The following is a 14077-nucleotide window of genomic DNA, read 5'->3' as shown; positions in this document are numbered from 1 at the left end:
CCAAATGAATTTCAACATCTTGTAGGATTGACTGACTAGAAATATTGTTTGCTATGTACTGTCTTTACTGCCCAGCAATTTTAGGTTCACAATAAATGCATCTATCTCTAGGCAACTCAATATTAAACTACTGAATAATATATAAAGAAAAAGTTCCTGAGATATTTCGATAGAATAAAAGTACACCAGTACACTAGTTCAATTCAACTTTTGGAAAAGTCTATCATTCTTGTTCTATCAATCAATGTGTGTATTTTAATACTGATTAATTTCAAATCACCTTTTAGCCCAAAGCAGTTCACAGTTCTACCTCAATTTCACCCTCAAGATTAGATTAAAATTGCACATTTCGGTTGTTAATATACAAACATAACAATGTATTAAATAAAATTGTTCTTATGTACTCTCATCAAATGGATACGCTGCTGTAGCTTCTATTTACTATGTCAAGGTCTTGATAGAAAGATCTAATAAAGATCTATAAACTTTATCCAAACATGGTCAAAACAATTTGAAATTTTTGAGTGATGTGAACATATAAATTCTTATGAAGGAAAATTTATACATACTCTTTCGATTAAATAAAATGAAAAGAACGCAAAATGTCATATAAATCTGTACTAGTAGTAACTCTTGTATATAAAATAGAACATTTGCAAATATTCAAAACTTGGTATTTAAAATCATACCTGTCCATTTAAAATCCTTGTAAAAAGCGTGTTCTTATCTTTCAATTTTAGTTCAAGATCCATAAAAGTCAGTTTATTTGTGCTGACCTGGAATCTGTCATTAGTGAATAATGCACCAGATATTCTATTGTAGCACTCAATTGGTGCAAGCCCTCTTTTCTTAGGTGGAGTACACCAGTCAAAGCTTAAACAGAACAAAATTATTAGTTAGTGAAAAAATTAGGTTATAAAACAATACAATTTCAGCAAAAAATCAAAACTTACTCTTCAACAGACGTATATGGTATTAGTCGTCCATTCCAAAAACATTCAAAAATAGGCCTTTTCCCTCTTGCTGCTTTCTCAACTATAAAGCAATCATCATCGTCGTCTTCATCTTTTTCTAGAGCACAGGAGTTAAGTGGAACAAAATGTTTATTGCTATAAAATGTATGCACTTATATATATATATATATGCACTTTTTATCACTGAGAAATTAATTTCTATGAGTGAAATGTTAAAGTTGCCTCAGAGAAATGGTAACAAAATCTCATATGATTGTTAACATTGTATTCTATAAAACCTAAACTTAGCTTTAGTCTTACATTGCCCTCAGAAAAGCAGATTTCCAAATCAGTTCTACATTACCAATAGCGTTTCTCATTTAAATGTCAATAATTACTTATATACTACTCAATCTATGTTAGTACTACACTAGTTACTCAGCTTGCAATCATTAAAGTTTGTTCACAGAGCAAAAGGTCATACATCCAAAGAGACTTATACCCTAGCAGAAGCCCTCTTCCCTAAAAAATATAGAAGCTTGAATCCTACACCTAAATCACAAGTTTCACAATTTTGTCAGAAGCATTATGTTCATATAAAAATAATCTGGACAATCTATAGTATCTAGCAGCAGCAAGTTTGCCTAAGTTGGGCAAATTAATATTAAATTTAGTTTATCTTATATAAACTAAATTTTTGAAGAGCAGAATCAGGTAATACTGCTAGAATTATAACATGTTACAAAGCATCAAACGCATAATTAGCACAACTGTCTATAGCACTTTTATGTTTGTTAGCAATATATTTTCATATATCCAGATAAATTAGGATCAAACATTACAATCCTGATAGAGAAACACCTCAGTTCTTTTGGCATTAAGTCAGTATCCCCAACCCCAAATAAAGCCTTCTTTCATAAAATCTTCACAAGGAGTCCTTAACTAAAAGTTCCTTTCAATTAGACCAAATCGCTTTGTTCTTGGAGAATCCATCTAACCATCACTCAATTTATATTGGCTCCTATTTTAAGACATCATTTGAAGAACTTTATTGTCTACAAGAATACAAAAATTAGAAATGGCAAATTAAAAAGGAGCCAGAGACGAGAAACAGCGATTGAGTAGTAACAAAAATAAGCACTGAATAAATACTGTTGGTCACTAAAGACTTGCAGCAGTTTCTGATTTAATCCTCATAACACCTCTGTGAGGCATGCAGTGTTACCCCTCCCCTCAACATTTCACAAATAAGGAAAACTGAGGTAGACAGTAGTTTGTCTAAGTTTACACTAGAAAGTGGCACAGATGGGATTCAAACCAGAGAATCTGGTTCTAGAACCCACAACACTAAGGATATACTGAAGAAGTATTCTGAATGAGAAAATTTAATACTGTTAATCTATGAATTCAAAACAATCTCTATAATCGCACTAGGACCTTTTTAAAGTGATTGTATGAAGAGATTCCAAAGTTTATCTACAAGAGTAAGAGATTGAGAATATTCTCAAAAAAGAATAGTAAGAGCCTTGCCCTGCACATATCAATTTACAGTATAAAGCTCTAAGAGTATTATTACCATGTATGAAAATACAAAATAGATCTAAAGACACCAGATCTATATAAATATGGGAATTTAATATTATTAAAAAAAGTTGTATTTAAAACTATTTTTAAAAATCGTAACATTCAATATAATTGGTGCTAGGAAACTGAACACCCACACGGAAAATATTAAATTAAGCCCTACCTCATCCTACATACAAAAAAGGAGATTATAGATGCATTAAAGAGCTAAGCATAAAATAATTTTTTTAACCTACAGAATCTTTTCATAATCTTGCGCTATAAGACTTTCTACAGCAAGACAAAATCAGAAAGCATAAAGAAAAAACTGACTACATAAAACTTAAACTTCTTTATAAATAGCTACAAAGATAAATGGGAAAACAATATGGAGAATATATGAAGGATTAATATGCGATACATAACCAAAAGTTCAGCTCAGTAAGAGATCTAAGATAAAAGAATAGATACTGTTTCTTAAAGCCAGTGCTTCGTCTGGAAGTGAATATACACAAAAATCAAGAATTATAAAAATTACAAATACCTAAAAACTTAAAAGATTTGTGTAAGGAAAAGGTTTTAAAATTTATCTAACCTTAATAACCCAACTAATAATACTCATTAAAAGAAACAAATCACTATCCTGAATCACAACTTCACATTTTGTAGCTAAGATAACAGATTAACATACTTGATGGAAAGCATGGATCATCAGGGTAAGTTTCTCTATCATATAAGAAAGGGTGATATCGGATAATCCCTTCCACTACACCGTCTCCTTCAACATGAGCTTTGAACTCAAAACTATCAGTTGCTGTGTTTATATACAACGTCTGCATGTCATCTTGTATTTCCCTTAGGTTGACAATCTTAGGTGCCTTCCCCTTTTCAAACACAGAAATCTAAAATAAAAATAAAACAAAAATAATTAAATTCTATGGTGACTTTTGTTTTCAGCTACGATCCAACAAAAGAATAGGCAAAAACTACTTTTATTTGTACAAGTAATCATCTGGCTTAATGAAATATATATGTATATGTATAGGAAATACACATATGAGGTCTAATCAAAAACTACAATGAATGTTTAAAAAAAATTATTACAGTAAAAGACACATTGCCACTAATCGCCCTCAAAATACGCCCCATCGCTTTGAACACATTTATCCCATCGGCCTTGTCACTTTCTGAAGCAGTTCTGGAAATCCTCTTTTGTGAGTGTCTTTAGTTGTGCTGTCATGGCTGCCTGGATGTCCTGAATCGATTCAAAATGTTTACCTTTTATGGTCATTTTGACTTTAAGGAAGAGTCAGAAGTCACATGGTGCCAAATCTGGTGAAGAAGGTGGATGAGGACACACGGTAATGTTTTTATTTGACAGAAATTGCTGTATTTATTTGACACAGAGCCTTTCTGTTGTGATAAAAAAGAAATATGGTGAATGCTGCTGCCTAGTACAATCCAACGGAAAGGCAGGGATCTTCAATACGGGAAGTGGCACATCAAACCTTGGTAACAGTGTAGGACAAGTTTCAACTTGTTCAGTGCAGTCAGTTGGGTGGGAGCTACTATTGAGAGAACGTGTTTTAAAGTGTGCCATTAATCATCCTCCATTATGAAAACACTCTATGTCACACATCACTTCAGGTATACGCCAATTTCTGTCAAATAAAAACATTATGGTGTGTCCTCATCCACCTTATTTACTGGATCTGGCACTTCCCCAAAGTCAAAATGATTCAGGACATCGAGGCAGTCACGACAGCGCAACTAAAAGACACTCACGAGAAGAAGGGCTTCCAGAACTGCTTCAGAAAAGTGGCAAGAATGATGGGATAAGTGTGTTCGAAGTGAGAGGGAGTATTCTGAGGAGGATTAATGTGTCTTTTACCACAATAAATATTTTTATTTAAACATTCACCGTATTGTTTGATCACACCTCATATTTATATAAATACCTATATGTAGCATCTCAATAAGGAATATAGAATAGTAGATAAAGAAAGAGCAAAGCAGAGCTGAAGGACTGATAAGCCATGAATACATTTAATTCAAAGTTTCTTGCTAGAGATAGGAAGTGGAACAATGATGTTCATAAAATTCTTTCTAATGTGTGGGCAAAGGTATTAGGACCCCAACTCTCAAATGTTTGGTGCTTCTAAATCTTACTTTACCATCACAAAACTTCTATGAAAAAAAAGGAAACTATTTATGTCCCTTTTCCCTTTTCCTCTCTGCTTTAAGACATAATATTCAGCAACAACTCATAGTTCTATAAAGGACAGAGGAAAATTAAACCAACTATAGTAAACAAAGGTTCCAGAAAAACACATCTAGGAATGATCTCTTTACTTAGGCGTCAAATCACCAAAGAACTTTTGTAAAAAGGAGAGAGAAGTTGTATATTTATTGACTGATTTTTTTTTCTTATCCAAAGTCACTTGGAACTGTAAGAAATACCTAATATGATAATTCGTAATATTTGAAAAAGGAATTTTATCTTACTTCAATATCAATGTTGTTGAAAGGTCCAACTTCTTTCGATGTACATTTTTCATTTCCTTTTGGGCCATGAATATAGTAATGATAAATATGCCTAAAATATAGACGAATAACTTTATACTTTTAATTTACATAAAATTATAGTTCATACATTCTTCTACCACAAAAAATTTTTATAACTACTATTTGGCAGTACCTACCAGGTACCAAGCACTACATTAAGCATTTTTAAACACAGTATCCCATTTGATGGTTAAAAAAAAAAAAAAAATCCTGAAATGCAGGTATTGCACCTCATTTTACACATACAGAAATTGGGGCTCAAGGAGTTTATATAATTTACCTAAGGTCACAAAACTAGAGTTTGGGGAAGAGGGGGCTTCAATCCAGGCCTTTCCTACTTTGAAGCCCACATACTTTACACTTCCAAGACATATAATTCAAAAATATACTAGAAGGCATGAGGCAATAATTCTACTTGTCAGGGATATTAAAGAACTCAAATTACCAGGGAGTATACAAGACTGGATAATCTTTAAGCTATCTGTGCAATATGAGATCATCATTCTATATATAACTCTCATCATTCCTCTCCTAATCCCAATAATCCCCAAAGTAATACATTCAACATTATCCCATCGAAAATCATTTCAGAAATCTTTGTTACTTTATTTTTAAGTAAAAGTTTAAAACACGTATGTTTTGGTGAGATTATTCAGGGCTAAAACATATTACATCTGTAGTTATTCCTCAAACAGGTATCTGCAATATTCTTTCATATGAATTTTAACTTTAAAAAATAATTAATTATCCTGGCTACTGTTTAAAATATTACTGAGATAAAAGGAAATCACTGAAAATCTTGAGATTTCTTCAGACATCTCAAATGTTAATTTAACATCATGATCAAAGATAAGTTTACAACCATACATTAAAGAGAGTGTTATAAATAGTTTAGCAATTGTCTGGTAAAAAGAATGGTAAAAGTTGTATGTTATTCTTTGTTAGAGTGAGAGTATGGCCTAATTATGTGTTGTGTACAATGGGTTCCTTCAGTTACTAATAAAATATGTACTCAGAGAAAAAAAAATTCCAGTCTTATTCAAAACTTTTGTGTTATAGGGCCAATAAACATTAATATCAAGAAGAAAAATGGTATCCCTAAAATCAAATTTATTTTTCCATACAAGGAAACCATCCTAACTCTGTTAATGTATATTTATGTATAAAACAGAGACTCTCAAATTAAGTGCAATAGTCTTTTGGGTAAATGTGAAAAGATACTTTTTCAAAAACAAGAATTTTGTGTTTGTAAGACTCAGTAATTCAGACTAATACAAATTAAGGAAACAGTCCAGTAAATGGTCTATACTATATAGCTATATAGAAAAGGCTCAGAGCCATTAAATAAATATTCCTCTGATTTGATCTAATGGAATATATACTCCCTAAAAGGTTTCCTGGAATACACAAGATTTTCAGTATTACTCATATGTCATACAGGCACATAGACACATTTTTTCATATTAACAGACTTGATGCATTAATTTGATAAACACTTATTGAGCATCTACTATGTAAGAGGACACACTGGGGATACAGCAGAGCATTAAAAAAAGACATTCCAATGGGAGAAGGCATACAAAAAAATAAGTAAAATATACGGTACAGAAGGTTATGACAGGTCCTATAGAGAAGCACAAAAGGGGGCTATGGGAACGATGACACTGAATTTGATAAATGATGGATTATTTTAAATTTTATCATAGGTGTCAAAAAGCCTGTGCCTCAAATAATGACCAATACATTACTGGTGATCAATGAGTATTTACAGAATAGGGAACAATTTTAATGCTAACTTCAAAGTATTGGTTACTGTACTGAAGGGAAAGAAATGGCACAGGAGCAAAGCAGACAGTCAAGAGGCTTCAATGTATCTGTAATATTTTCTGTCTTAAAAAAGATAAGTAGCAACATGTCCTGAATCAAATATAAGCAATTACTTACGCTAACTGTCTTGTCCAAAGATGGAAATAATTTTTCAAGTACTGTATGTGTTCTGATTGCACTCCTGTGATAACCACAGCAGTAAAGCTATCTTTTTCCTTCTCCTCTGAGATAAGATAATGTAGAAATCTTTCATCATCATTTGTAATGTGAACAGAATCAGATGGCTGCAAGAATGAATATAAATAAAACTGATTATATACACCTTAATTGTAATTAGGGAAATAACATTTAACATTCACCTGGAGAGCTTCAAATCTAGGCTTCAAAAAAGTTTTGGGAAAAAATGGCCAAAAATAGAATTCAGCTGAGTATGTGACAATCCTGTGAGGACAAGGGAACTTTTATATAGATTGCTAAACTAGCAAACATAAGAGTATCCAACCATAATGCTAAATCAATTTTAGAATCACACAGAAAAAGGTAAAGAAAAATAAATACTGAGTTTAAAAATGCTGGAAAAAATTGAGGACACTTACCCCAGGGTAGAATAAGTCCTTGCTTGGCATACCTACCACGGAACTTGGTCAAGACCAATGCCCTGCCCTACATGTGCAAGAAAACTAGGACGCAGCCTGAACACAGCTGGCTTAGCACAAAAGCACCTGAGTTTATTAAAAGGGAGTAAAATCATCCCAGGCCCCAGTCCACTTTCAGAAAATATCTACAGCTTACAGAAGGGGAGTGGGGTGTAGGGGTAGCGTTTGAGGATAAGTATTATAAACTTCTCAACTTTTATTATGAGTCCATATGTGTTAAAAATTGCATGCATATATATGCATACATATACTATGTATGTTGCCACATACATAAAAAACTTGTAAGGATAAAGAAACACACTGAACTATTATGTCTAGGAAATTTTACTGTTTAATAAGCATATACAATATTACTACTTTCTTAATAAAAATAAAAACAAACCCCACAAAACCATTCCAATCATCACTGCACACTAAGTCATTAATATTATAGCTACAGTACATAATATACAAACAACATTTTATACACTTTGAGAGTTAGATTAGCTTGGGTTTACTAATGATGTAGGTTCATTATCCAAATATTTATCAAGCACCTTCTAAGTCCTATAACTCAAGCTAGACACGAGAAGATATGGTCCAAGATAAATAAGACAGTGCCCTTCCTCCATACAAATTCCATCTAGTAGGAGATGAGAAATAAATAATTAGAAACAATGTGTCATTATATAAAGATATGAACCAAGAGCTACAGAGTTAAAAAGGGTGACATTCACCCAACAGCTGACTTAACAAAAACATTCCAAAACCAATGAGAACATGAAGGATTGGAAAGTATAAGGGAAATAAGGTAGTTTAGGACACGATGAAAGATGAGGGTGGAAAGGCTGATTCAAGCAGTAAAAATGAGTGGTAGAGAAGAGAGATAAAACTATTTTAAAGGACAATTACATGTGGTGACTGATTAACAATAAGGATTATACTTACTAAGTACTTCGTTAGAAGATGTTAATTGAAAAGAGTAGTTTTGAAGAAGGAAAAGGAGAGAATAAGAAAAATTTATAGATAACGTTTCATTTCAGATGTACCAAAAGTGAGTTATTTATGGAACACTTGGAGGACATCTAATTGAAATTAGAAATGGGTGTGCTAGGTATGATCAGTTGGCACCCAGGCACTCATTCCTACCACCACTTATGTCCCCTCCTGGCTCCAGAGGATGAAAAGCCAAAAAGGCCTATTGCTTAGACTTCCTTACGTTTTGGGTTGCGTACGCAAATTGAGTTTCACAACTAGATGCACTAGCCAAAAATTCAGAAGGGGAAAATGAAGCAGAGGCCATTTCCTGAGGTTTCTTGAAGGTTTTCTGTTATCATGCAAGGCACTGAAAAGACCATTATCCTGGTTCCAGCTTCAAGTGGCAGCACTGATGCAACACTGGCCAGAAATTCTGTGTTCTAGTGTTGGAGCAACTGTGGAAGTAAGGTCTTTCCAACTCCTGGATCACAGAGAAGGCAGTGTATTTCTGAATTCCAGACCCAATGTTGGTCCTACAGCTACGTGAGTATAGCATATGTTGCAGCATCAATTGAAGGTCAGAGTGTCCTGGCATCATTCTACAATGCTCAGCCTAGAGTTCATTCCTTCAGCCCTTCCAATAATCATGTAAGCATCTAATTCCATTTATTATATCCTTTTCTGTTTAAAGTGCCTAGAACAGTTTGTTGCCTTTACAAAGTCCGGCCTGATTCAGTTTCTCACTCTTAAGAGAAAAGAGTCTTGACAAAAAATACAGATTTGAGAACTATTGATATTAAATGGCACGCGCACGCACGCACACACACAGATGGCTGATTCTAGATAAAAAAACTAGCAATCTCACACACATTGTAATACTTGCTAAAAGGTCAGGGATATATGAGGAGCCAAAAGAAAGTAAGTTGGAAAGGACAAATCAAGGGGGGAAAAAAATAAAAGGACCAGGGACCTATTGGTGTACCCATGAAATGTTTGTTGGGATGAACTGAGCACACAAAAAAAAAAGAAAAAAAAAAAAAAAAGAAAAAAACCTGGCAGAAATGATGACCCAAGAGACCTCAGTTCTATCTAAGCATTATTATCTGTGTACAGTTTTGAAAATCACTTAATCCTCAATTCCTATTTTTTCACCAGTTTTATTTAACATGGCAAATATTTCCACCAAAATACTTTATAAGACTTTGCGATGGTAAGACAGTATGGAAAAGATAAGACAGAGTACTGTCACGTAAATATATTAAGATACATAAATTGTTAAATAAATGCAACAAAATTAAGAAGGAAAAGTAAGATGAGCAAAATGAAGAAATTTCCTAGACAAAGGAGAATGTTAAGCTACAGAGAAAATAAAAGTAGCTAACATGAAAAAAAAAATCAGCTCACTAGCAATGAAAAGAAAAAGTATTTTTACCTATCAAACTGCCAACATTTTGCTGCCCTCCCCCATTCTTTTTAGTAAGAAATGATCAGATAGGCACTTCCATATACTATTGCTGAGTGTTTTGATTTGGGTTCAACCTTTCAGAAAAGCTGTTTTGCAATATATGCTATGCACATTTATAAAGTTCAAATTTGTTGTTACAGCTGTTAAAATTCTAACAATCTATACTAAGAAAAAAATGTAACTCAAGCAAAATGTTATGCAAAGATATTTAAGACGGTGTCTTTATAATTACAGTAAAATCCTTTAAATAAGCTAAATGCTCAACAGAATGGTTAAATTACAGTACATTCAGCCTAAGAAATACTACAAAGCTATTAAAAATGTGTTTGGTATACCAAAATACTTTGTAAAATGGAGAAACACTCAAATGTTAATTTAAAAAATGTGGGCTCATAAGTATATAATGAAACAGTAGAAGGAAATTAAACTAAATACAAGTACTTTTTTCAGGCATTTGAGACTACTTTTACTTCTTCATACTTTCCTACAAAATGTTTTACAATCTCTTTTAGAATCAGAACAGAATTTTTAAAAATCTCAAAATTACTTTAAAGATTTTAAAATTTGAAAAGTGTTTCAAATGGAGAAAAGTTGAATGAATACAATAAATACCATATACATGATCAAGATTCAAATTTAACATTCTGCTTATTAAATGAGAATTTGAAAGCAAATTTATAACAGAAATAAAATGCTCATTTCTTTCTCTAAAGCTCTGATTTCCTAAAAGACTATTATCCTATCACTGTTTTCTACTCTAGTTCTGTGGTTATTATACAATAAAAATTTAAAAATCTCAAACTCAGTGCAAGGAAAAAAAGTTTACAATCTTATGAGCAATTTCCAGGAGACTTACTGGACTTTATGAGAAAACTTGCTGTCTGAGGACTGCCAGCCTGAGAAAGCACATAAATGATCACTTTTGCTATTCACATGATTAAAGGAAAAAGAGTGAAAATAATTTAATTTGAAAAATTCATACCTTAAAGTTTTTTAAAGCAACATCAGTATCTTAGATAGATTTAGAAAAAATGTTCTTGTCGTATCATCCATCCAAGGTAATAAATTTATAATTAATGAGTTAAAATGTATTGTACCTTTCTGTTCCTAATAAATCCACTATATATTGACTCTTTATTTTTCTCCTTCTTCTCAAAATCTTCTTTAGAAAGCACAAGCTCATGAACGTCTTGGGAATCTGCAGGTTTGCTTATCATCTGTTAAATATAAAAAGAGTACTTTAATGATTCCTAAAAGTTAAACTGGCTAACACATTTAGACAAAGTAAACCTCAAAATATTTTGATCGACTTTCATTTATAAGAAATTTTTTACTTACTCTGGCTGATTGTCCCACAAAGAAAACAGCCTGCTTGCCCCCAACACCAAAATAGGAAATATCACTATTTAAACTGCGTGGCACTGGTACTGGTCGAACATATCCAGAATGATCACTAAAATAAAACATTACATTAATGCAGTACTTTTAAACAAACTACTTAGACACAACAAGAAACTGTTGTAGCACTTTTATTAAGTATCAATAGAATTACCTCTAAGCCAGATAACACCCCTATTCAAAGGTAAAAGAATCAGAGCTGGAAATCGAGACACCATCTAGTCCAATGATTCCCAAAGTTTATTCCCCAGAACAGCTGCATCATCACCTGGAAACTCTAAGAAATGCAAACTGTTGGGCCCACCCTACTAAGTCACAAAATCTCTTAGCAAACAGGACTGAAAAAAAATCTACTGTACTCATATATACATCTATACCTCTACAACCTTCGCTTCAAAACTGTTTACTGCTTCAAAACTCATTAAAATATAGGCTGAAAAATAACGGGAATTATACCAAAGACATTCTTATTTCCATGTATCATGACGAATGAAGAGTTCTGAGTGAACTTCTTATGGCACCACTGACACAAGGTCATTGGAAAGTAGACATCCCTGTTCTCCCAAAATATGGCAAGGTCTCCAGAGACAACATTTCCCAATATCAAAAATAAACAGAATTGGGTGTGAGGCTGGAACCACAATTACACTAAATGAAAAGGTGGGAAAGCTGATGGGGCATAGCTGGAAAGAACTAAAGAACACAAAAATACATTCAAAAACTTATCTATAAAAAACAAAGAAAAGGAACAGAAAATATTTCACAGTTTAAATGTAGTTCTAGAAAGAGAGGAGAGAATGGATAACAACTGCAAATATTCTTGAACCATTGAAAGATGCGGTTCTACAGATTCAGACCAAAAGGGCCCATGTAGGACACTTTATAAAGAGAAATCCACATCGCAATAAACACCAAAAACAAAACAGGAGAACTAGAAAACAGGCTGAGAGATAACAGAGAATATAAAACAAGTTGGCAGGCATTGACAGTAACAGAATATGAGTAAGGCAATAGAATATTATCTCCAAACTGCACAGAGAAAATCTGTCTACAATTGAGAACTAACCCTAAATAAAGAATTTACAGATAAAAATCAAAGTAATTTACCATTAAGAGATTTGCTCTAAAAAAAAAAAACAAAACAAAAGAGAGAGATTTGCTCTAAAGGAATGTTTCTACAAGCCCAATCTGACATGCATGGTCATCATAATATTCTAAGTATTTTTAAAACATGCTAAAGATAATTTTGAAAATGTGTTAAATGCTTTATCTAAATGTATTGTTAGAAAAAAATGGTGTGTATAAACTGTCAGATTTCTAAAAAGTCACATTTGAAACACTAGACAACAAAATATTATTTTGGGAAGGAAGTGGTCAGAGCTGAAGTGTTCCAAATTCTTTAATATGGGTGGAAAGAAATATTTGAAATATTGAAATCTAAAGTTAAATACATATTTCAAATTTTCAAAGACAACGAGGAAAACAAATACATAAAATCTAAAATATTAAGGAGAAAAATATGGGAAGACGTCATAAAACTGGTGGCATGAGATGAGCCTCTTGAAATCTCTCCCGGAATTTACAACAAATTGAACAACTCTAACTCTACAAAGGACTCCCTGCACAGCAGACAGCAACACTAATGAGGCACAGAACTGAAATCACCTAAAGGTGCGTAAACTGGGCGAGCTGGGGTACCGGAGTGCACAGGAACTCAGGGCTCTGAGTGCCTTGCGTTCGGCAGCTACAGCAGAATTTGGACACCTACTGCTCCGCTTATGGCCCACAGTCCTGCCTGAGGGATCAGCATATAATAAAGCTGACTGAACTCTCATGGCAGAGACCTCAGAGACAAGACTGAGGGAAGAAGGGTGAAAACAGCGGTTTAAGCCCTCACTGCCCCGCAGAGGACAGAAGGCTTAGGCACGGAGTTTAGCTTAATGGAGGAGCTTAACCCCTCCCAGAGCTTGCCACAACCCCCCGACACCCCCTCACACACTCCCCCCTCTCCTTTGCTAGAAGCAGAACTGTAACAGTGTTAGATCAAAAGAACAGAATATTTGAAGTTCTGAGAACTACGGCCCACAGCCACAGACTCGGACTCGCAGCACAACTGTTCCTGCAAAAGGGAGAGAGCCTTGGATGCAGGATGGGCTGTGCTGGTGGTAGACGCCATTGCTCTGGGCCACCACCCACAACCCACCCGCCCCTGTCCCCACCTATCTAGGCGGATCCATGCAGGAGTAAACAGAACTGTTGAAACACACAGGCCCACAAACTGGAGCAGGAAGAGCTTTGGAACTTCAGAAGTTCTCCACATCCACCCACATACATGGTACCCTGTGACCCAGGTGACCAGTTTCCGGACGAGAAACCTGCCTTCCAGGGAATCCCCCCCACTGTGTGACAAGCTATAATAGTGCAGAGAAAATATAACAATGTAGCATGACAGAGAATAAAAGGCTGCAGAGCAAGAGAAAATAAAACATTCTACGAACACCTACTGCAAAAAAAAAAAAAATTCTCTTCCTATTACCCGGTTGCAGAAACCACTCCTGTAGACGCCTAAGAAGAAAAATAAGAATTAATTAATTGCTATGAATAACCAGGTAACAGACTCAAAGAGAAAATGAGAAGTCTACAGAAAAGAACTTAAAGAAAAGGAAATATGTGACTTAAATGACAAGAGAATT

The 14077-nt window shown here is 33.9% G+C and overlaps 1 protein-coding gene across 2 annotated transcripts in view; it reads right to left on the bottom strand.

Moving 5' to 3' along the window:
* The window catches only part of SMCHD1 (structural maintenance of chromosomes flexible hinge domain containing 1), a gene marked incomplete at its 3' end in the record, with an annotated part of 146327 nt that overhangs the window by 103391 nt on the left and 28859 nt on the right, over nt 1-14077 (bottom strand). For both annotated transcript variants that reach the window (XM_081079113.1, XM_081079114.1), the window contains exons 6-12: nt 11325-11439; nt 11084-11203; nt 7026-7192; nt 5022-5112; nt 3208-3418; nt 954-1071; nt 690-873 (exon numbers count right to left, since the gene is read on the bottom strand). In XM_081079113.1, the coding sequence (XP_080935239.1) occupies nt 690-873; nt 954-1071; nt 3208-3418; nt 5022-5112; nt 7026-7192; nt 11084-11203; nt 11325-11439 (1006 nt within the window). The remainder of the gene's footprint in view (nt 1-689; nt 874-953; nt 1072-3207; nt 3419-5021; nt 5113-7025; nt 7193-11083; nt 11204-11324; nt 11440-14077) is intronic.

The sequence above is a fragment of the Rhinolophus hipposideros genome (genome assembly GCF_964194185.1).
Source record: "Rhinolophus hipposideros genome assembly, chromosome: 17".
In the NCBI taxonomy this organism is placed as follows: Eukaryota; Metazoa; Chordata; class Mammalia; order Chiroptera; family Rhinolophidae; genus Rhinolophus; species Rhinolophus hipposideros.
This window is presented reverse-complemented; position numbering and strand designations above follow the sequence as displayed.